The sequence below is a fragment of the Colletotrichum siamense genome (genome assembly GCF_013390195.1).
Source record: "Colletotrichum siamense strain Cg363 chromosome Unknown KSG_Cg363_contig04, whole genome shotgun sequence".
Taxonomy (NCBI): domain Eukaryota; kingdom Fungi; phylum Ascomycota; class Sordariomycetes; order Glomerellales; family Glomerellaceae; genus Colletotrichum; species Colletotrichum siamense.
Window position 1 is genome coordinate 2,863,590 of NW_023501017.1, and position 22,318 is coordinate 2,885,907.

Genomic DNA, 22,318 nt, shown 5'->3' on the forward strand with positions numbered 1-22,318 from the left:
TTTGTCGTGGCCATGAAATCTCGCCTCCAGGTATTCTTGGTTCTTGTCCTCAGCGCCCCCAGGAATTAGCAGCGTCTGTATCAATGGGTGGGTAGGCGTTCGCCGTTCGCTGCGTCCGTCCATCCTGCCATCCCTTCCTCGCCGCGGCCGTGAGTTACCGCGCGGGCCAACCGATGGCCCCCCCGAGCCATGTGCCGTTTTTGGGGGGCCTGTCGGTAGAGGCGGCGACGACTGACAGTGGTCACTGGTGAGGAACACTGAAAGGGAAAAGCAATCTATTTTTGCGACACTGGCGAGAACGGCGGGCCCGGTCATGCACGAATCCCTGTCCGGCACGCACACGTCGATCTGTACGTAGATCCCCACCCCGACTCTGGCCACGAATCAGACGAAAAACAGGCCCACGGCTTTCCCAGCTGTGAGGGACACCAGTGACCACAGGCGCGGGGTCGCGGCGCTGAAAATAGCAGCGTAGCCGCCGAAGGGTACGGAAAGCTGCGAAGCTACTGCAGCGTAGGCAGCTTTGGGAAAATCTACGATTGGACGGCCTGGGTTTCTGGGTAAGCTGCAGAGGCTAGAGCCGTTGATGAGATGCGGAGATTGGATTGGATTTTGCGGTCAGAAGGAGGAGAAGATGAGAGAGTCCCATTTTCGACTTCATTTTTAGATATGCAATGTGATGAAGTGCAGTAGTCTCTGGTGGTTTGCTTCTCGATTTAGGAGGTAGCCCGCTCGCAATGCGCGGTTCACTCGCCCATAGCTGCTGCTGCTGCTCCAGCTGGGTACCTTGCCTTGGACGACATTATCGCTGTCCATGTCTGCTATGATCGAACAAGAACTGGGTCAGGGGCGCTGGGAAGACCGTAGGACGACGTTCGCTGTGGCATCGTTTGATGACAGGCTGAGATAGATGACAGGCTGAGATAGATGACAGGCTGAGATAGATGACAGGCGGGGACCCCTAGCGACTTCACGCACCACCCCCCCCTGAGTAAATCGGCTCCCCTTTCCATCCCCAATCCCACCCTCCCACTTTCCTTGGCCCTTTGCGACTGCACCGCCTGCCGCCTCGTCACCGGTTGCCCCCTCTCTGCCCTTCTGTCTCCCAATGGAAGCGCCGCGAAGACACACAGAGGAGGCAAACGGAAAGGAGAACACGAGGAACATCCCCTTCCCCGTACGTGCCTCTCAAAGAACGTTGGAAGATCATGAAACAGACACCATCTCTTTTTTTGGGACAGGTTCGCACTCACCAACACGGATGACAGCAGTAGCAGCAACAGCAATAGCACACGCCCCTCGTCATCATCATCATCAACCATCATCATCTAGAAGAGACGGGTTTCATCTTTTTTGGCGCCCAGCCTCACCAGCACCTCGCGCAAAGACCACGGCCTGTCAGATACGCCACGCCACACCGCGCCGCCGCGCCGTGAACCTTTTTTTATCCCACTTTTATTTGCTGCCCTTGATATCCTGCTCCCAAGGACCCCTATCCCGGCAGTGATAATCGTAAACCTAGCGTGGTGGGTCGACGTCCGAAGTCACCCTGCGTCGTCGTAGTGGTAGTCGTCGTCTTCGCCATCTCGCGTGAGCTCCCCCTCTCCAAAACTTCATGGTACCTTACCTCGGCCAGGCCTTTCTCGAAAGGGATAGATGGGGCCCCTCTCTACCCATTACCCATCATAAGGCTGTTTGAGTCGCATCGCGAGCACAAAGAGGCACATATACTCGGATGACCAGGGGGTGTCCTGCATACGAAGGCTCTTGTTTCAGATTTTCTCTTTGAGCTAGCAGCTAGCTAGGCAAAGCCGGAGGAGCTACGACTGGATATATCTTCACCTGCCCTCCCATCCCACCTTACCTCTGTTGTTTGTTGAGATCCAAGACGAAGATCACACACAAAGGGCGTCGACGCCGACAAAACATTTTCCTTCAACACACTCCTTCAAAGCTCAGGCCTGGCGCCCCAGAGTCCGTTACCAATCTTGTAATACCATTGGACCGATATTCTTCAAAGCTTTCTCAACTACTTCTCTTCTCGTTTACGAGACCCTTTTCGAGAACCCGCAGTCAATATGGCTCTCAAGGGTCGCATTTCGTCTCCTCTGGAGGCCGGCACCTCCATCCTCGACGTCCAGAACCTGCCGCCCCATCTTAATGAAGCCCTTGAGTACGCTTCCAAGAGGCTCGCCAGGAAGGCTCTCCACGTCACCCTCGTCGTCGCCAGACGCGAGTACCAGCTCCCTACTCTCCTGCCTTCGTCCTCCGGCCTCACCACGCCCACGATGTCGCCCCCGAGCTCCCCGCCGCTGCCCTCCACGCGCTTCGGTGGCTTCGGCTCGCCCGTCTCCTCCTTCAAGAAGCTCGTCAGGACGAACACCGGGTCCAGCATCTCGTCCGTGTCCACCGTCTCCTCCGCCGGCAGTGAAGCCAAGTCCCCCGAGACCTTCACCTTCACGCCCTCCTTCCTCATGGACACCAACGGTCCGAGGTTGAGGTGGCCCCTGTCCCCCGGCATCCCGCTTTCGCCCCCTCCCATGACGCCCTCTGTCGCCTCCTCCACCATCACCGACGCTTCCGGGCCCATGTCGCCCAACCCCTTCGGCATCCGCCTCATCCACGCCGACCTGCTCACCGACAAGCAAGAACGCACCCTCCGCCAGACCATCGAGCGCGCGGAGAGGAAATTCCGCATCGGGTACGCACTCTGATCATCCCCCACCCAAGCATCCCACTAACACCTGCACAGCTCCGAATGGCTCCCTCCAGTCGTCGACGGCTCCGCCTGCGGTATGACATCCAGCCTCATCCGCCGCTCCATTGTCCAGAACGAAGTCCTCTTCGCCTCCGAGGGCCTCACCCTCGTCTCCCTCGACCGCCTCTACACCTTCAAGGCCGCACTCTCCAGCTACTCCCGCACCAACGCCCCGCTCAGGCTTGAAGACGCCGTCGACGAGCTGCGCCGCCTCATCCTCTCCCGCGCCGGCAAGAAGGTCTCCAAGTCCGACCTCCTCCGCTCCTACGACTTCCTCAGCGTCAGCGACGCCGCCCTCGCCGACGTCGACAAGATGTACCGCAGGGCGTATGGCGGCTCTGACCGCGTCGGCGCCATCGAGGGCGTCGGCTCCAAGGCGCACGTCGAGGAGACCATGAGGGAGCTCGAGAGGGACGTCGAGGAGACCATGGCCGCGGCCATGGCCACCATCAAGATTGGCAAGCCGCCCTCGCCCAAGGGCCCCGCGCTCAAGCTGCAGACCAACTTCGACACTAAGCCGTCGCCGCCCATCGTCGACGCGGACGAGGTTTCCGAGGAGGAGTTGACGGCGCGGCCGGAGCGTCAGCCCAACGTGTCCGTCTGGAGCCCCGTGTCGATTGCAGAGGTTCTGCACGAAGACCGCTTCGTCGATGACAGGCAGCGGCTGGGCCCGATGACGCCCAACGGGTACGACGACATCTCGCCCATCACCAGAGGCGAGTGGGGTTTCCTCATGGGCCCCGGCGGTGTTGGCAACGGCCGAACTGCGCCTGTCGTTACCTGCTGAGAGCACAATATTGCATGTTTCTTTTTAGATGTTCAAAACGGGTTCGGTACCTACTTTTTTCTTCCTGTATGATAGCTTTTTTTCCTTTTCTTGTCTGGGTCATGAAGTCACGAGAACAAAGTTCGGATACCACGGTCGCGATGGAGAGCATCGTTTGTTGTACACTAGCTGCATCGTTTGTCAAACAAAAAGGGCGAAGAGAACGTTCTGTATCAATTTGTTGGGTATCATTAAATCTCGTGCTGCCGTGATGAACTTCTCTACCAACCGTAGCGGCTCGACGCCTCCTTCCTGTTGCTCTTCCCCTTGGCGAAGCTCTCCTCGAGTGCCTCGCGCTGGGTCTGCACCTGGTTGACGAGCTGGCGCAGGCTGTGCTTGCCCGGCGCGATGGAGCGCACGGGATTGTGGATCTGCTGCTGGCCGGCGGCGCGGAGCTCCTCGTTGTGCTTGTACTCCTCGTCCGTGTTGAAGTTGATGACCCGGGACGCCGTCTGCGGGTTTGCGCCCCCCTTTTGCCGACCGAAGAGCTCGCGACGTGCCGCGGCGGAGAGATTTAGGTCGTCGGCAATGTTGTCGAGCGAGTTTGAGTTTGTGGGGGCCGTGGAGGGGGCCGGGTAGTTCATTTGCGAAGCGTAGTCTGCGTAGCCGTTCGACTCATCTTGTTGGGTTTCGAAAAGGGGCTCGTAGGCGCCGCCGCCGCTGGTTGTTGGTGTGGGGTCTGTTGGTGTCTCTTCCGGTTCTATCGAGAAGAGGGACACTTTCTTTGGTGCTGGCGCCGGCGCGGGAGTAACAACCTCTTTTGGTGCTGGTTCTGAGGCCTTTGCAGGCTCGGTCTTGGAAGCGGTTGGAGTGACGGAGGATGGTGTCTTCTTCTTGGGTTTGCGGGCGACGGAGAGGGGTCGGAACATCATGGGCTTGCCAACGAGCTTCACTTCCTCCTCCGGCTTCATGCCCTGCGGTATCGACGGCTGCGCGGCAGCCTTGGGGGCCGGTAGGTTGAGGCCTCCACCGCCTGAAGATCCTGCGCCATCGCCTCGATCGCGACTGAACCCGGGTTCGGCCCCGGTCTTGAGCTGGAACACGGGGCGTGATGAGCTGCTGCTGCTGCTGCTCTGCGCCGGTGCTGCCTTGGCGGCGTTCTTGGGCGGGGGCAGGAACGAGTTGAAGCCGCTGAATCGGCCGCCTCCTGCGGTACGCGCTCTCTTCGCCGGGGGCTCGTCATTCGAGGCTGGAGGTTCTTCGGGTTTTGCGGATGGCAGGTTAACGACGATCTTGCCTGGGTTCGATCGGTCGACGACTCTCTGGAATGGCTTCTTCGCTGTGGTGCCGGCGGCGGGGGGCTTCGCGACGGTGGGCTGGGGAGGCGCTTCGTCCTCCGACCCTGATGATTCCGAGTAATCTACCAAACCCATCTTTGCTGCTGAATTTCTGTGTTGGTGGATGGAATTTGAATGCGACGATCATAGGCAAAGGTGATGTACCATAGGATGAAATGCACCGCCACACGTTATGCAAGGCTGGTTTTAGGCCACTGGGAGTCCAACGCTCGAGCCACCACTGCCACCTTGGTGTTTCACGAGGCTGAAGAAGGCACGACACCACAGTTACCCCTCGACCACCTTCCTGCGCCAACTTGAGCTTCTTAACCATCAATCTGCTTCCGGGTGTTGTGAGCTGCGCTCGCAATCATGTTCTTTGTTAGATCGTGGGCGTATATTCCATTGATCTGATCCCTTTTGGCATGATCTTTTAACATTCCTTTCATCCCCGGTGACTGGTCGCACCCAAGCCCACGATGTCGGTCATCCAGAACGAAGAGTACGCGCGCACCTATCATTTCTCTAGATGAAACTTCGCTGACATTTTGTTTCAACTAGGCTGGTCGCATATCAGCTGCGCTGTGGCTACCTTACCGAAATCGCCGATGGCGTTGGCGAGCGCCTGATTACCCTCAATGAGGGGTTCATGAACTCGTCAGCCTTCAAGGCCGTCGCATGGCAAGCGAACCCAGACCTCGTCAAGCGATGCTATTCTCCTCCGATCCCTACCGCGATTGCATCCGAGTATTTCCAACCCCAGCGCCAGGTCGGCGTGACCCTCGAAGATGAGCCCGACGAGACTGGAATGTTGACCGGCGGAGGAACTGATACGCTGGGGCCCGGTCTGGCTACGAGGAGGAGACGGCGTCGCGAAACTCTGGAGGATGACGACAGTAGCGATCTTAGTGATGAGAGCGATGACGATGATCCTGGAACCAGAGCGGCGCAGCAGATCAAGTTCGCAAAGATGCCCGTCAGATCGAGGGCGGGCTCCAGCCCGATTCAATCGTCCCATATCAAGCAGTCCCCAGCCATGTCTCCCCGGGCAGCTCCAGGGGCACGGAGAGGCTCGCAGTCGGCTTTGGAGATTGTCAAGGAGAGAGCGAGAAGAGACACGGTCACGAGCAGCGAGGTCTCCTCCGAGAATGAGTTCGATGCATCTGGTTTCCATCGGCAGAGAGAGGCTGCGAGAGCTGCGGCCAAGTCGGTTAAGCTCCAGGCTAGGATCATGGAGGAACCGAGCTTGGGGATCAAGCGGGCCGGCACTGACTTGCTGCCGGAGGAGGAAGACGACTCTGATGGTTCAGACATGTCTGGAGCTTACGTCGAGAGTATCGACTCTGCCTCGATCCTTGATGCGGTCGAGAACCCGGAGCCGCTACCGCACAAGCAGGTGGTCGGGACGCCTCCTCGAGAGTTTACACGAACTTCTACAATTCGCAAGTCACAGGCGCCGCCCCGTGTCCTGCGCCCTCTTCCACCCCCTCGCCCGATGAGCACCATCCGACCCATGAGCATGATTCAGCCAAAGAGTCTGCTGTCGGCCGCTTTGAGGGCCAGAAAGACCAAACCCAAGGTCCCGTTCGAAAACTTTGCGGCTCTATCAGGTCAAGGAGAGAATAATCCGATCGCCGTCCGCATCTATCCGGCATTCTCTGACAATCCCGGCAAGCCGTTTGAAGTTCTCATCCGACGTCAGGTACACCACGGCGAAGGTGGTGACCGGTCTGTCACGGTGGCCGACCTTATTGGGCTCGCTCTGTGGAGATACAACGAAGAGAAGCGAGAGCCGCCCATCGCCGCCGATAAAGCCAACATCAACTGGTTCACGTTGAGAATGGTGGAAGAGGATGGCGAGGTCGACGACGACTTCCCAGCCTTTGAGCGCACCAAGGCCTTGACGTCTTTTACTACGGCGAACAATCGTGCAGCAGGTCGCATGCGCGCCAACTCTAAGACCCACGACAACTTCGGCCTGGTCATGGCCTCGCAGTCCGAGTTCGGAGAGAACCAGAGCATCACGCCCCAGGCTGAAGAAGAAGAGGCCGCAGAGGAAACGGTAGACGAAGACACAACCCCGCGCAACACGCCGCAGCCCAACGCTCACCAGTTCCTGCCGGTCGCGACAGAGCCTCGCCCGAACCCCGTCACGAATACTACCTATCGTCAACAGCATAGTATGTTCGCCGACGCACCTCAGGCGCCCGCCGCCGCGCCCAACACCAGCAGGGGCCAGCAGAAGCTTCTGCGCGTGCATCTCCACTCGACAGATGTGGCACCCGGCCAGTTGGTAACACTGGATACGACCACGGAAACCTACATGGCTGAGGTTCTGGACATGGTATGTCGTAAGAGACAGCTTGACAAGGCCAATCACGTCCTGAAAATGCCCGGGGGCGGCCCCGTCATTTTGCTTGATACCAAGGTCCAGGCCATCGGTAGCCTGTCCGATCTGGAGCTGCATCGTCGCCGCTTCGCTACCGACGGCCCGCTCGCAATGACGGGTTCGCCGGGGAGCTCCTCGCCGAAGCTTCTCCCCTTCGTTGATGGCCAGCCGGGACGCAAGGCGAAGAAGACGCACATTATGGGTAGCCACCCGCTCGCTCAGGAGGCAATCAAGCAGGCGGAACTCACGAGCGCGTACCACAAGTCCTGGGTCGTTTGGCGCTTGCGCACCGTGCGGATGATAACACAATCCGAAAAACGGTTCGAGATTGACGGCGAGTATGTGCACATCAAGCCGACTACGAGAGATTCAAAGACAACGACGGCGCACATTTCTCAGGTCATTGGATGCAAGGTGTCTAGCAAACATCCAAACCAATTCAAGGTGAGCTCATTCTACAGATTGCCGAGCAGGATCACACACCGAGGGCATAAGCTGACTTTGCTGTGTGCTACAGGTTCTCATCTACCGCGACACGGAAAGTAAGCGCTACGATTTTGAAGCCAAATCAGTCGAAGAAGCGCATGAGATCGTCGACGAGCTGAGGAAGGGTGTATCTCAAGTTATGGGCTAATGATTGCCCAACGAGCCCGCGTGAACAAACATGATTTGACATTGAAGAAGCGCATCATGTATGCGCTGTTCTTGGCCCCGCCACAATACGAGGTCCACGCCACGCATTCACCGCCACATCCGAGCACCGGCACTCGACTCAGTAACGTCCTGGTGTGTTGAGCGGGAGTCGCGGTCAACGAACGAGAGCTTGCAGGTTCCACCACAATGCTGACATGGCCCGGGATTCGGTTGGTCGGGACAGAATCCGCCCCCGAGAAGGCCCCCGGCTTTGGGGGGGAGGGATTACGCGTCACCGCAATTGCTTCGCTGCTTATTTTGGGAAAGTGGGCTACGGCTGCAATGACGAGAGGCACAAGAATTATGTAATGTACCAAGTGGAAGCACCGATAAACTGGGCCGGCCAGGCTCTCGCCGAGTGGCAGAGCAGGACCAGGCAAACAAGGAAAACAGGCACGAGGAAGCTCATTGGCACAGCACACTCACCACCACAAACAAGTCGAGTGGAGGGATTGCTGTGTGGGGTACATGTCCAATTAAGGTTCGCATCCTGGCTCCTGCGTCATGCAGATCAATGCGATTGGAGCCGCGGGCCGGGATGCTTGGCGCCGCGGTTGCGCTCCCTGCTGAGGTCGGGCTGGGCGAGGCTGGGCACTCTCGGTTGGGAGGGGATGAATTGATGGCACGATGGATGAAGGGGATGAGGCGATGGGAGAGAAGAAATGGGGATTGTCGCTCATGAGCTGACTTTCCTCACCTGTCCCTGTCCCCCGCCTTTAGGACCCCCCGGCCTAGCTTCACCAGGTAGCAGACAGACAGAGAAGTGGAAAATGGCAATCCACATTGAACAAACACGATGGATGAGAGCTGCGTGCCAAGGGCTTACTCTGTGCAGCAGAGCTCGCAGATCGTTTCTTGGGGCTCGTCTCAAAAGGTGGTGTCTGTTTGCACACCGTGCTACAGAAGTAAATTAAATCCGGAGATGCTGCTGCTGCTGCAGTGCTACGGATAAGTGTACTCGGCGAGAGATTATCCCTGGCCCCAATATCATCCGAGGATGGACGGTCCCGAGGTCCTCTGTATTGTGGGACGATGTGGAACATTGGTGGTTTATCCCGATGTCGCTCGCCGTTTTCTGTTGTTTGTGTTGTGGTCATGCTCACCGACAGCTTAAGGTCTAGGCGATCACTGATCAGGATCCCCAAAGGCTCTCAAACCCCTTTATCCAAGTCTTCTTTGAGCGTTTTATGCAAATACCGTTTTTTTCCTAACGCAAACGTCCAGGCGGGTTTTCCCACTGTCTCAAGGGAGGAGGACGTTGTCTCACATGCAGGAGGGAGGCTATGTTACGAAGATTCCGAGTCATTATTGGTTTTCCCGAAACGAAGCTAGCAGACGACGTACAGAAGCCGTGGAAAACTAGAACGAAAGGCACTGGCTACACACACTTGCTGTGACGCGGCTGGGAGCATTGGGAAAGAACGAAGAAGAACTTGTGCCAAATCGCGAGGCTGCATGGACCTCACTTTAATCCGAACTCAAAGTGCTCTAGAGGCTTTTGAAACGAACCGGTGGCACATCAAACGGGTGCACAACACCGACCTGGAGTGACGCAATTGGCGTCCGGCTCGGCCAGATGGCCTGGCCCTAAGGTAAAGGTGCATGTTGACGCGTCAGGCCAGGCTGCGCTGCGTGCTGTATTACTCCCCCAAGGCTGAGCTGAAGCAGGCTGGATGTAGGGGATGGAATCCTTTTCTAAACTCCGTGGGTGACAGAAGTTTGCTGACGGTGGACGGCTCTGTGACCGAGACGAAGTTGAAGCCAAGCGACGATACCAAGCAGTCCCAAGAAGCTCCAGGCTTTGGTCTATCCATTCAGACCGGTTCCCCAACCACCCTTTCTTTCTTGCAGATGCAGACATGGGGAGGGAAATTTCCCCAGCCGATTGACCCCAACGTCGGCCTTTCGTCCCCTCATTCAACCGAGAGGAGCAAGTGCTAGTGTGTCCCAGGTCCTGCGAGCGAAAGGAGCATTTGAATGCCCCAAAACAGAAGGACGAGGTTCTTTTGGTTTGGAGACTCCAACGACTTCGACCTAGGAAGGCCATTGAGGTCCAGACGGGCGGTGCCTGTCAGCGATACGTCATTTGCATGATCCTCCGCGCCGAGCGTCCGTGGCGAGCATCATGTCTAGGTAGTCTAGCGAAATGTCCGAAACACAGACGCAGGTTTTCCTTTCCAAGCTACTGCCTCTTCATTTCAAATCTCATCAAGCGAGAAACCGAGGCCTGAGAAAATCTGATGTTGAAATTTTTTTGGGAGGATGAACAGTGATGCGTCGATGCTTTGACTGAACCCCGTCCGTCCGATGGTCTCAATAACGCGCTCCCACGCCCCCCTGCGTCCCTGCGTAAATCCGCGTGCTGCAGCCAGACAGAAGTTTGCTGGTGTTTTTGCCGCTGTTATTACCAAGAAAAACTGCACTGCCAGCTGACATATCGACTGCCATACCATGTCTTTGCCGTTTGCCTTTCGGCTCGCATGGTGTCGGTGCAACGCGACCCGTTGAATTGGGTGCAGCGATCCGGGGGACCGGCCCAACATAATCGGGAATGTTACGTCCTCCCGCGGGCTGTGTGCGTGTGTGCGACTTTTTTGTCGCCTCCAACAACCTTCCTTCAGCTCCAGCTTTATTTTCAGCTGGCTCGAAGGAATATGGGAATGGATGGTGGAAACGGAGGAGGATCGGACCAGTTATTACCTCGCATCTCCGTTCTGCCGTTTGCTTTCTTTTCCTTTTCCCTCACTGTTGTCAGCGTTCGGTGCCTGCGGCTGGCATGTTTCACAGCACTGCCCGCAAGGGGCGGGGAGCAGCAACTTGGAGCCTCGCCATTGGCGTGCGAGACCGCATTGAATTGAAGCAGTCTGGAGGAGCTGTGTCCGTACCTATCCGAGTTGTGCGAACTGGCAAACAGAACAATAGGTGGATGGAGAGAAAGAGAGACAGTGGCAGAGACATGGCGGCCGGCAAGGCCTTGTTTCTCCAACGCCCTGACCCGCCTCGCCAGCATCTCCAGCCAACCAGCGGCGGTTATCATCTCCACCTCCTGTCGATCGTCCACGCTTTCCCACCCCTCGCCTCCGCCGCGCAACCCTGGTCCTGGAGCAGTTGCTTGCCTGTCCCAATGGTGTCATTGGGCCATGTGTCTTTTGGTTGCCTTCCTTGTTCCGTATTTCGGTACTCGAATATTGGAATCCCGTTTGTCCAAAACTCCGTAATGATGTAACGGTGTTTTTTTCACCCTTCCCATGTCACCATTGTCCACCGCGACCCTGCCGTCATCGCCTCAATGCTAATGCTGCTTAGACAACCCATCTCCATCCTATTGACTCGTTGCATTCTCCGTTTATGATGTACGCGAATCGTCCCAAGTGGATGATGTGGGATGGAAGAAGCAGAAGGAAAATTGGAATAGTCTGCAGAGACGTACCTGTGGAATGAATGGATGATGGCCGAGGTTGGGGCTACCGCGTGGCTTTGCTACCCGTGCTTATTGATTGCTATCTTTGGGAACGCAAGGCTTCCCAGCGACATCAACTTCGGGGAACAGCCGTTGATCGCGACGGAAACCCAACGCCACGATTCGTTCGATCCGAGATGGGCTACATGCGTAGCACCAAACGGGAGGCGACTTGGAGGTGCTTTGGTCCAGTTTGGCTAGCGTAGCGTGCACCGTTCCGTTGGGGTGAAGGTCTCGGATTTTCCACGTCGTCTCTTTCGCCTCCAACGAATCTTTTGGTGCCTTCTTTGGTGCTCGGAACCGCACATATGGAGCTTTGGTTAGAGCGAAGCGACCATTTCGTCGTCTCTCCCCAGAATGACGAGCATCGGATTCCGTCACCGACGCGGCACCGCTCACATGTCCTCCGTGCCAATGGGCAAAAGATCCAAACGGGCCATGATCCCCGTCTCAGACACGCAGGAAAAGCTGGCGGACCCCAAAGCCTGATGTGATGTCCATCTCCAGAGAGAGCAAGGCAAGGCAAGCTCTCGTCTGCTCGCTTTCCCGTGCTGGAGGACTGCATATTGTTGCCGCGGGGATGACGTGAGGATGTGGGTCTCCTCCGTCCTCCCTTCTCGCTCTTTCCGCCTCCTTCTCCATCCAAGGCAGCGCATTTCGACATGGGTCCCGCCGCACGGCACCAGGGCTGAGTTGGGGAGCTGTCGATGGCGGTGGTGCTAGTGGTCACCCGGGTACGTACCGTTTCCATCATTCGTCTGTCGTGTGTACCCATCCGTATTGTGCCAGTCTCGGAGTGCCACCCGCGGTCCGCTAGGTCGACGGCTGCCTCTAGACTGTTTTCCCATTCGCCTTCGAAGGGGGGGCGTGTGGTTCATGGACACGCCAAGCATGTGCCTAGCATTGTGGAGGATTCAGGCGGTGGTGGTGCCTGGCCTTTCTCCTTCTCTCTCGGCAGCAAGCAGAAGGACCTAGCCGATGGGGGTGTGTATACGTGGGAGGACGGGAGAGACAGACACGCCTCTTGGCGTCGAACGGCCTGTCGAAAGATATATAAGACTCTTTTCCATGAGCCCCAATGTTCATCTGGCTCTCCTCCACTTTACCAATCAACAAAGCTGTACTCTATCCGTTCCAACACCAAATCCATCAATCTCTAATCACCAACTTTCACTTACAACCTTAAACACTAAACCCAACCACCATCAACATGCGTTTCTCCGCCGCTTCCGTCCTCGCCTTCGCCGCTCTGGCTGCTGTAAGTTGACCACGCTCACTCTACCGAATACCCAGAGAACTAACACACCACCCAGGCCCAGGCTGAGACCGTCACCGTCACCACTCCCACTCTGCCCTCCGTCCCGGGCGTCACTCAGGCCTCCTCCGTCATCGCCGGCGCCTCCAGCGCTCTCCAGTCCGGCCTCTCCTCCCTCTCTGCTGCTGAGTCCTCCCTCGGCGGCCAGGTCTCCTCCGCCCTCGAGTCCATCAGCGCCGGTGCCTCCTCCCGCGCCGCCAACCTGAGCTCCCAGCTCGCCACTGCCACCGGCTCTGCCGCCGCCTCCCTCTCCTCCGCCCTCGAGTCCGCCAGCGCAGACGCCAGCTCCGCCGTCGAGAGCGCCACTGGCTCCGGCTCTGCCCAGAGCACCACCGCCCCCGGCGCTGCCCCGGCTCAGACCGCTGCCGTCGCCATGGGTGCCCTCCTCGGTGGTGCCGCCCTCATTGCCAACCTGTAAAGGGGTGGCTTTGTTCGCGCGCGTCCTTCATTGCATGGGAATGTGATTTAGCGGAAATGATCGGCAAATCGGTGTGGTAATGGATATTACACAGCATTGTTTGGGAACCCTTTTTTAAAACTACCTTTTCGGAAGATATTATGATGTAATACCAGTACAACTTTGTACATCAAATGAAACCAACGTACATTTTGCACTTTTTGGCCTTCAGACACTTCCCGTGCATGCATTTCGGGTGACTTGTGATATGTTGACAAGTCTTGGGTCATCGAGATTTCCGCCGGGAAAGGCTCCGCCGTGTTACGCGCCTTGGCCAACCCCAACCGCTTGGCGCCAGGAGTGAGCCACCTCGGACGAATATTGGCAAAGGGGGCGTCTGCCACATCATACTCGGCAGAGCTGGAGAAAAGCCTGTCCACCAGCTGAGCTTCGCGGCGCAGCTGCCAAAGTACCTCGCCAGAGTCACTTAACGCAAGGGGATGATCTCATGTATAACCGTCGCGCATTGTCTCCTGCAGTTTTGGATCGTCTTGTATTGCTTGCTGCACAAATGAAGATGAGGATCTGCCTTCGGGGTAAATGGCTGCTCCGTCGCAATAGGCGCATTTTCTCCGGATGATTCCAGGATGATGTGACAAGGACCACGCTTGTGGTTTGTTCTGGGCCGTACTTCGTATCCGGAGCCATGCGCGTTGTGCTCGTTTCCAATGTCGCCCTTGGTTCGGCAAACAGCACCCGCACCCCAAGGCTTTCAGCCACCTTGGCTGCACCAGCCCCCAACTGCTTCAACCAGTGTTTCACAGTACGAAAAGCAAAGGTGGAACATACGACTTGCGCTTGATGATGATTGAAAAGTAGTCGAGACAAGGAAATCCAAGGTTCTATTCCCTTCTCCCTTTGATTGCGCCGAGTAAAAAATACGTAGTGTGGTGGTCGGATGGCCTCTGTTACGCCTTCGACCGGGTATCTGCCCATAACTTGTCGATAATCTGGAAAATCGCCGTAATGTCCTTCATGACAGCGTCGTCGACCTGTCCGCCGAGTCGTTGCTGCATCTTGTCCGGGTGCCACCGGACACGTTCTTCTCGCAGTTTGCCGGCGAACTCCTTCTCGCCAATCTCCTCCACGGCCAATCCATTGACGATGAATCGGCGGACTTCCTTCTCGCTAACGTCCTTCTGGCGCCCACTCTCCACGGGCCACGGTATCGTGTCAGCGTCGCCGGTCCATTTCGCCCAGCCTTGCACGTAGTCCTCCCAAAGTGACGCCCACATCTTCTTCTGTCGCCTCTCCTCCCCGCGACGCAGACTACGCTCCATGTCCTCTTGTAACTTTCTATTCCTCTTCTCATCCTCAGACTTGCGCTTGCGCGCCTCTTCTCGTCGCGCCCGCTCTTCCAGCAGTCCTTGATGCGTCTTCTCCCACATCTTTTGCCTGACGTGCGTGGCATACTCCTCGTCCGTCATGCGCTCTAGCTCGCCTTGTGGGCCGGTCCGCTCGTTGGAGTAGACATGTATCGGCTGGCCGTAGACTCCCTGCCAGTACGCCGCACCTTCGTCGTCCGCCATGGCATCAAACAGCGATTCACGGAATGCTGCATCTGGATCGAGCGCCTGCGGTTCGTAGGGGTTCGGGGGTGTGGGCGATCGTGATCGTCTGCGGTGCCTCCGAGAGTGATGGTGGCGGCGGTGCGAGCGGGAGTCATCATCGTCGCCGTCGCGGTCGCGATGGCGGTGTGACCTTGATTTGTGCTTGGACTTCAGGCGGATGCGCGACGATCTCGGTTGAAGATGATCGTCATCTTTGCCCCCCTCATCCTTCACCTCTGGCTCCTCGGGTGTGCTTCGCTTCGTGCGCTTCGGTGCAGGCTCGTTGCCCTCATCCGGGTTTATCGAAGAGAGGATGTGCCGCCGGCGCGGCGAAGTCGGCGGGCTTGTCATCGCGAGCGTCCCATCAGCGCGTCTAGACGTGTGTCGTCGAAATTTGCGATGAGGATGGGGCACAAGGTTTCGCGGTTGACAGGAGCAAAGTTGGAGGGGTCGTCCTGGGAGTGACTTGACGTCGTAGGTTTTGGCTTATCTTATCGCGCGGCGTTGAAGGTCTTCCTTGTTGCGGGGCTTGGCAGTTGCCGTCCCTGGATCATTCCTGCGAGATAAGGTTAAGTCCGCCTCCCCGCCAGCAACGGTTTGGTACATTCCTCATGTACTTATCTTGAGGCTCAACGGAGTGCAACGTCGACTGATAAGGGACACAAATCGTCAATTGCGGTTGCATTTTGCGCCGAGATGCTTCCAGGCCCCTTATCTGTCGGCTCACGATATCGACTCCCGAAGTCTTCTCATGACACCGCGCATCACCCATGGTCACATCAGCGTCCCGGCTCAACAACCGATTCCGTAGACGGGATCGATTTTGGTATGTGTGTCGTTATTGCCTTCACTGTTGTCGGCACTTGGATAATTGAGCAGTGAATTGGGAGATCACAGGCAACAACAGACGGGGAGGAAAGAGGCAGGGACATGAAAGTGAGACGGGAGCAAAGATGGAGAGCAGGTAAGGAAGCACCCAGACGCCGTAGTGCCATCTTCCGTTCGATACTCAAGACTGAGTATTTAATTCAAAACTACGTCATTTGTTGGCGTGTCCTCAAATGTGTTTCTTGCCTTGCTCTAATGTCTGGCCCTCCATATCTACAAACATATCGCGTGAGACACAAGGACCTACTTCCAACCCCAAAGCAAACACCGCCCTAGGTAGATGGTCGTGATTAATGGAAAAGCGTCAGGGCAAACTAAGTCCATCACCAACAAGGTCGTCCACTACACCCACCATTACCTCTATCTAAGTTTCAGGCAGACAAGGTAGGTTTTGTACTCTGTTTAAAAGTCGCAAAAGCCTTTTTGCGGGATCTGCCCTTCCGATCCATGATTGATTGGCAGCGAGCTCTGCCCCAAGAAGCCGGTATCCCAGTTCACCCTGTACTGAAATCACAACACTCAAAACTCAGACCTTCCGATGTAAATACATTTTTCAAGTCCGTAGAAAATTCAACTGGGGGGAATTTTATTCACAAAAACTTCTTCTTGCACAGTCTCCAAGGCCAAAATTTCTTATTCGACAATCTACAACATGGAATTGCTCTCACGGGATGAACACTTGAGATTTCGGACAATGACGGAGCTTTTATCCCTGACGAACCACGTCTTCAAGCCTGAAACTCCTGACGAGATGCCTGATGATCGCGTAAGAACAGACCGCACCGCTATCGACGAGGCTACGTTTACACGTCCAGCTTTGCGAACATTCTCGCTCGAAAGGATGAGTTCGCTGCCACCGCTCTTCTCGATATGAATAGCGACTCGCCGAGGGGTGTGATAGTGGCAAGTTCTCGAACTGACACGTGCAGCCAGTCCGGAGCAGCATCAGAGAACAAGTCAGAGGCTACATTTGGGCAGGTGAGGTGCAGAGTCACAAACATCAACGGTGACGGACCTGCTAAGTCCCTACGCTGGGGATTCGATCACAGAACAGACCAATGGACCACATTTCCAGGTAAAGCACAACTTCATCGAACATGCCAGTAACGTTGTACGACTCCTCAACCGCATGCGAGATGCTCGCACGGCCGACACTTTGCAACAGGCCACTACCCAGTTTCGCGTATATTGCACAATTGCAGGGTGCGAGAAGATGCAGGCACGCTTTTTTCGAGGCTCGAACCACCCAGATGGCTCAGACAAGACGATTCCAGACGGCAAGACGACTGAAAACGAGACTACAGAGAACGACGAAACCGAAGGACAGACAGAGCCAGACGAGATAAGAAAAATCAAGGCATCCAACGGCGGCAGCAGAAGAAACTTCTACAACATTTTGACGCATGACTTAAGCTGCCGTGTTTCTTCCAACAAGGAAGAGTGGCCTCCATTCGGACTCGGATTCCCGTCGCTCTCTGAATGTAGCTTCGCACGACTGAATCACATAATCCAATTCCTCATAGAAAATGGATACGGAGAGAGTATCGAAGACTACCACCCATCGGTCTCGAAGTGTTACCACACAACCAAGGACTGGGAGGCCTTTCATCACATCCTTCGATCACTGCTAGGGGCCTCTGCAGAGAAGCTGGACCGTCTTGTCTCTTCTAAAAAGGCGCATCACGAAGCAAGATCCAATGCGTCGAGGCTCGATTCCAAAAGACAACATCTACAAGATACCGAAATTTATGGGACTGGCAGTGGAGTTCAACAGCTGGATGTACATGCTCAACATTTTTGTGAGCAAGTTTCGCCATGCGCTATCATCGCACATGGATTGGCTCAAGCAAGAGTTTCACACGGATAACATGGACAGTTTCATCGCCTCGCCGCTATATCCAGGCGTCGCTGTTTACAACCCGTCGTCGTCTCTTGGTGAATACATCCTCCAGAAAGCTGGAGTGGGGCCATACTATGACCAGGCTGAACTTGGGCACGAAGCATTCGACCTCTCTGTCCTTGATCACCGGTCTCGTAGGAGCTGGCCAAGAGCTGCTATGGTGTATCTCGATAACATCACTGCTCATTCCAATGGCATGTTCGAGTTTGAGCCAGGCTCACTTTCTCTGAATGCCAAGGATAAAAGACAAGCGATGGATACACTGTCGAGAACGCGATTCCAGCTTGTTGATATCACCCCAAACGACGAGGATCACGAAAAACCCCCTCTGGGAGAGTTGCTCCGCACTTTTAAGCTATTCACGAAAACATTATCGGAAGACGACCAAAGCCAAATCTGTGAACTGATCAACATTGAGAGAAGAGAATCTGAGCCCCCAAGGGAAGACATCGATCTGGAAACATCATACTTCAGTGGAGAATCGCATCCTGAGGCGTACATAATCTGCCTTCACTTGCTGGCCAGGGAGAGGCGCAGATTGGGTAGCAAATTCACGGCACCTGCAGGCATCGTGCTTCCTGACAAGGAAGTGATAGATATCTTCCAGAAGAACATCACCCAAATTGCGGTGACCGGGCGTTGTTGCCCAGCTTGCGATCTGCTTATAAGATTCTATTCGAGAAGAGCAGGCGTGAAGGTAGTTCACTCTGAGGATTACCATGTCTGGATCCCTTGCTCTCTGCCTCCATGGATCCCTCGAGAAGCAGGCGCATATATGCTCAACTTTGTAGCTGAGGAGCTACGGGAACGATTGCCGGAGTTTATCGAACATCTTTGGATCATAAAGGATCTGCTGGAAGAGCGGAAGGCGAGTGAACATCAGGAATGAGAAGGGAAGTAAGCATTATCGAAGGAAGTCGGGGTCACATAAGTATCTGGATCATCCAATACGTAACTTGGACTGTTGGCTGGTGTTCCAGAGTCTCAAATAGATATTGGGAAGGCGAATGCAACATAGGAGGGCAGGTGTACAGGGTAAAAGGAGGCTAGAGCAACTCTATGAAAGCGACACAGATGGAACAAGTACTTTCCTCGGCATGGATCTCAACAGCCGTGATGAGTGCTTGCAGAAACAACCAGTGATCCACTTGATGGCACATTTATCTTCAATAAAGTGTCTTCATACCCGGATGAACGACCTTGCTGGCCTCTAAATCTTTGTATAAAATAAAGTCTATTCGTCCTTATTTTTTCTTGCCCATAAACTTGCTGTATTGTTGTCCCTCTAGCGTTTGGGTATCTCTTTCCGGTCCCATCTTTTCATTCCTGGCGGCTTCTTCAACCCATTTCTACTCTTCGTCCGCGCTTCGATCCTATTCGGGTAATTTGAACAACAACAGCGAGATCGCGACAGCGTCATGACGATTATCGACAACAGAGATGTCCTCTCACGCGATGAGATACTGAGACTTCGGTCCATAACGCAACTCTTGTCATTGACGAATGGATACCATCTCGACTCAGCCCCCCTCTTAGGCCCCCTTTTACTTGAGGACATGCGACTTCATATTGAAGGCATAGGTAAAGACGAAGGCTCCACGTACAAGGAGTGCGCAGCTTCCTTCGCAACCCTCCTCGTGCGAAAGGATGAGGTTGTCACCGTGATGCTGCAAGGGCCCAAGAGACCTTGTGGAGACGACCCTGCATCGGGCCATGCCGTCCTCTCGATCGCCGTGCGGAGTGCAAGCAATGACGAGCCTTCACCACAGGCGCTTCCCAAGCAGGCAGTCCGTCAAATGTTGCAGCCGGACGTGGAAGGCATTCCTGATGACGTTTCGGTGGCACATTACTATGCTACTAACATGGCGAACATCTCCACCGGCACGCATGTTGGGAATATCATCGATATCTTGAGAAAGTTGCAGACGGCAGGAACATATCAAAACTATGCCCAGGCTCTGGCAGCATTCCGCCGGTACGTGGCCATCTCATGCTGCGAGAAGATGGAAGCGGGGGCTTATCGACGAGGGGAGAACAAACGCAATTTCTTCACGGCTATCACGTCCGCCACGATCGCGGAGTGTAAGGAATATTGCCAAGGGGACGAAGGAGGAGCCCAGCCTTTTTCCGCAGAGCAACTCATGATCATGCAGGTGGTGGTCGCCTTTCTCCGATCCCAAGGGAAAGGCCCAGGTCTTGAGGTTTATCCGTACGAGAGGAATCCTTGGTACGACTTGGACGGCAGGAAAGCGTTTCATGCTGTCCTCAGTCGGCTCGTAAAAGGTTACTGCAATGCTGTCAGTGGATTAGTGGAGAGAAGATCTGATCGTGAGAGATGGAAGAACGACCGCACATATTTCGACCACAGCGCAGATCAGCTCGTCGCCTGGGCTTACCATCTTGCGTTGTTCCACCACATGTTCGAGCACAGGATTTACCAACACCTCCACTTACTTGCTCGCATATACAAGCTCAATTCCGCCTTGTGTGTTGAGTTAGAGTCGCCGATATACCACGAGTACCACAAGAAGGCTCCCGTCAGCGACACCGCCGACGGCCGAGGGAAGCACCGGAATTATTCGGATACCAACCCAGAGGGGGAAATATTACGTCACCTTGACGCGGTTTCAGAGTGGAATTGGGCAGATGCCAGCAAGCAGTATATTAAAAATCTCTCGCTGCATGTCCGCGCCATGATGGATTTCGTACCTAGGCACATGGATCTCAAGGTGAGGCCCGGGCAGGAAATCGTGTCAGAGATAGTGTGGAAGACACAGTTTCGTTTCTTCGAGGGTACGATAGACGGCGAAGACCGCGAGATGCTCCCCATCAGCAAGCTACTGGGCACCTTGAAGACACCAGAGGGCCGGACGAGATCAACGGAAACGCAGCAACATATCATGAGCTGGATCAATAGTCAACGCGCGGCGGTTTGCGAAGGCTCTGAGTATGACTTCGACGCCACGCACCATGACGGCCGTGTTCACCACGAAGCTACGATGCTCGGCATGCAGCACTTGCCCCAAATGAAACGGCCCCTGAAGTTGGTGGTTACTACTGAGCGGTGCTGCCCTACCTGCGCTTTTCTCTTCGAATTCTGCAAGAACGACGCTGATCGAGGACTTCTGGGCGTCGAGGTCAGTCCTGACTGGAGTGCGTGCTCCTTACCGTCGTGGATACCGAAAAAAGCTGGAAGATACGTTATGGAGCGGGCAGAAGACGTCCTTCAGTATCGATTGGAGACGATGGTGGCAAGGTACAAAGAAGGTGAAAACTTCAAGACCTGAGGCCATAGACAACATACATGAAGACGCAAGATAGCTGACCAACCTTGGATATCATTTAATGAACAACTTGATCTTACATTGTGGTTTAAGAAGGATAATCCGCAAGACCTGCTTGCTTTTCAACACGATTAAAACTGGATCATGCGTCGCGAATCAAGGATCCGGCCCACGTTCTGCTGGACAGCTTCAAAGCGCATGAACCCGCAGCTTTCACTTTCTAGATGATTCATGGTAGCGGCCAAGGTCGTGAACTCTCTTCTACAGTGCTTGTTGGGACAATGATAGAGCGATTGTTGGTGAACCGGCGAGTTGAGGTGTTGGTTGAGCGAGTTCAGCTTTCCGTACAAGTTACCGCACATGTAACACTGATACGCATCGTGTCTGTAGTTGTACGAGTTCTCGGTAGCCGAGTATGTGGGAGAGCCGTGGAACTCGAGCAACTTTTTGGAGATGATGCCGTTCGGGTCCCGGCGTCTGACGGCGAGATAGAGAGCATCGCGGTTGAGGGGCGCGTTGGGACAGCTTCCTCTTTCAAGATGGTGAACCAGGCCGGTTGCGGAAGCTCGCTCGACTCCGCAAAAGGGGCAGGAAATGCCCGATGCGCGGTGGACTCTAGAATTTAAGTGCTGACTTGTGTCAGACAATGGCTGCATCAAGGGATTGGGAGAGATATCTAAAGACCTGTTGGATAGCGTTCCAAGACGTGAAGTCTCTGTCACAAGGACCGCAATGTAAATGGTCTTCCGCTTCGTGCTCTTCCTTGTCCTCGCTGTCAGCGAAATACTCATCGCAAGAATAACATTCAAATCTAGGTGGGGAATGGCCGGTAGCATCGCAATGCTGATCCCTAGCTCGCCATCCAGCATAGAATTGGCGATTACAAGTACCGCAGGTGAAAGTCATGGTTTCAACGTCCAATTTGCGGGCTTCTTTGCATGCAAAAAGTGAGTGGATGAAAGATGAAGCTTGTAATCGCATTCATGTCGCACGCGGCGGGGTTTATCTGTTGATAAACGTGTCACAAACCTTAGGACCAGGTCAGGGCTCTGACAGCTATCGGATCAGCAGAAGAAGCAATGTTGCTTCAGTTGCATTGACGGAAACAGATCAAACAACCAGCCAGTCAGGTCTTGGAGTGACTAGGGGTCCAGTCCGGCTTAAGCTTCAATTGAGCTTTCTTCTGAAATTGTGATGGCACTCTTTGCTCAGACTGTGGCAGTTACTGCGTAGGTAAGCAATGCAACGTCCTCTGCTGCCTGTTTGTTGTCAGGCATGTCGTCGCATCTCCACGAAGGCATGGTGGCTTGTTCTAGTAGTATCCGAGCGTCCTATCTTTCGCGTCCTCACAATACGTCGTCTTCGTAAACGCGGATAGGTCTGAAGGAAGGAATTGGGGATCCGAGTTGCCGACGCGACCTCTGCTGATGGATGGATGCGCGCGACTCAGCTACCAACCTGGCAGTACGGTGTAAGTACGGCGTAAGTGCGGCGGACTGGCTGCTGACTGGACAGGCTCCT

General features: G+C 55.2%; 7 protein-coding genes across 7 annotated transcripts; 4 read left to right on the top strand and 3 right to left on the bottom strand.

Moving 5' to 3' along the window:
- Positions 1-2,078: 2,078 nt before the first annotated feature.
- CGCS363_v006694 (uncharacterized protein) lies at positions 2,079-3,545 on the top strand (the record flags this gene model as incomplete). The annotated part of the gene is made up of 2 exons (XM_036638543.1): positions 2,079-2,701; positions 2,753-3,545. 2 exons carry the CDS (start codon positions 2,079-2,081, stop codon positions 3,543-3,545), a joined length of 1,416 nt encoding a protein of 471 aa, XP_036496517.1.
- Positions 3,546-3,805: 260 nt separating this feature from the next.
- CGCS363_v006695 (uncharacterized protein) lies at positions 3,806-4,957 on the bottom strand (the record flags this gene model as incomplete). Its single annotated transcript, XM_036638544.1, has 1 exon — positions 3,806-4,957. One exon carries the CDS (start codon positions 4,955-4,957, stop codon positions 3,806-3,808), a length of 1,152 nt encoding a protein of 383 aa, XP_036496516.1.
- A 383-nt stretch (positions 4,958-5,340) lies between these two features.
- sin1 (Target of rapamycin complex 2 subunit sin1) lies at positions 5,341-7,884 on the top strand (the record flags this gene model as incomplete). Its single annotated transcript, XM_036638545.1, has 3 exons — positions 5,341-5,363; positions 5,423-7,694; positions 7,768-7,884. The coding sequence occupies 3 exons, from the start codon at positions 5,341-5,343 to the stop codon at positions 7,882-7,884; spliced, it is 2,412 nt and encodes an 803-aa protein (XP_036496518.1).
- A 4,729-nt stretch (positions 7,885-12,613) lies between these two features.
- CGCS363_v006697 (uncharacterized protein) lies at positions 12,614-13,136 on the top strand (the record flags this gene model as incomplete). The annotated part of the gene is made up of 2 exons (XM_036638546.1): positions 12,614-12,661; positions 12,717-13,136. The coding sequence occupies 2 exons, from the start codon at positions 12,614-12,616 to the stop codon at positions 13,134-13,136; spliced, it is 468 nt and encodes a 155-aa protein (XP_036496000.1).
- A 947-nt stretch (positions 13,137-14,083) lies between these two features.
- Positions 14,084-15,076, bottom strand: CGCS363_v006698 (uncharacterized protein; the record flags this gene model as incomplete). The annotated part of the gene is made up of 1 exon (XM_036638547.1): positions 14,084-15,076. One exon carries the CDS (start codon positions 15,074-15,076, stop codon positions 14,084-14,086), a length of 993 nt encoding a protein of 330 aa, XP_036496006.1.
- Positions 15,077-19,069: 3,993 nt separating this feature from the next.
- CGCS363_v006699 (uncharacterized protein) lies at positions 19,070-20,800 on the top strand (the record flags this gene model as incomplete). Its single annotated transcript, XM_036638548.1, has 1 exon — positions 19,070-20,800. One exon carries the CDS (start codon positions 19,070-19,072, stop codon positions 20,798-20,800), a length of 1,731 nt encoding a protein of 576 aa, XP_036496519.1.
- A 128-nt stretch (positions 20,801-20,928) lies between these two features.
- On the bottom strand, positions 20,929-21,588 carry CGCS363_v006700 (uncharacterized protein; the record flags this gene model as incomplete). The annotated part of the gene is made up of 1 exon (XM_036638549.1): positions 20,929-21,588. The coding sequence occupies one exon, from the start codon at positions 21,586-21,588 to the stop codon at positions 20,929-20,931; it is 660 nt and encodes a 219-aa protein (XP_036496911.1).
- Between the last annotated feature and the right edge of the window lie 730 nt (positions 21,589-22,318).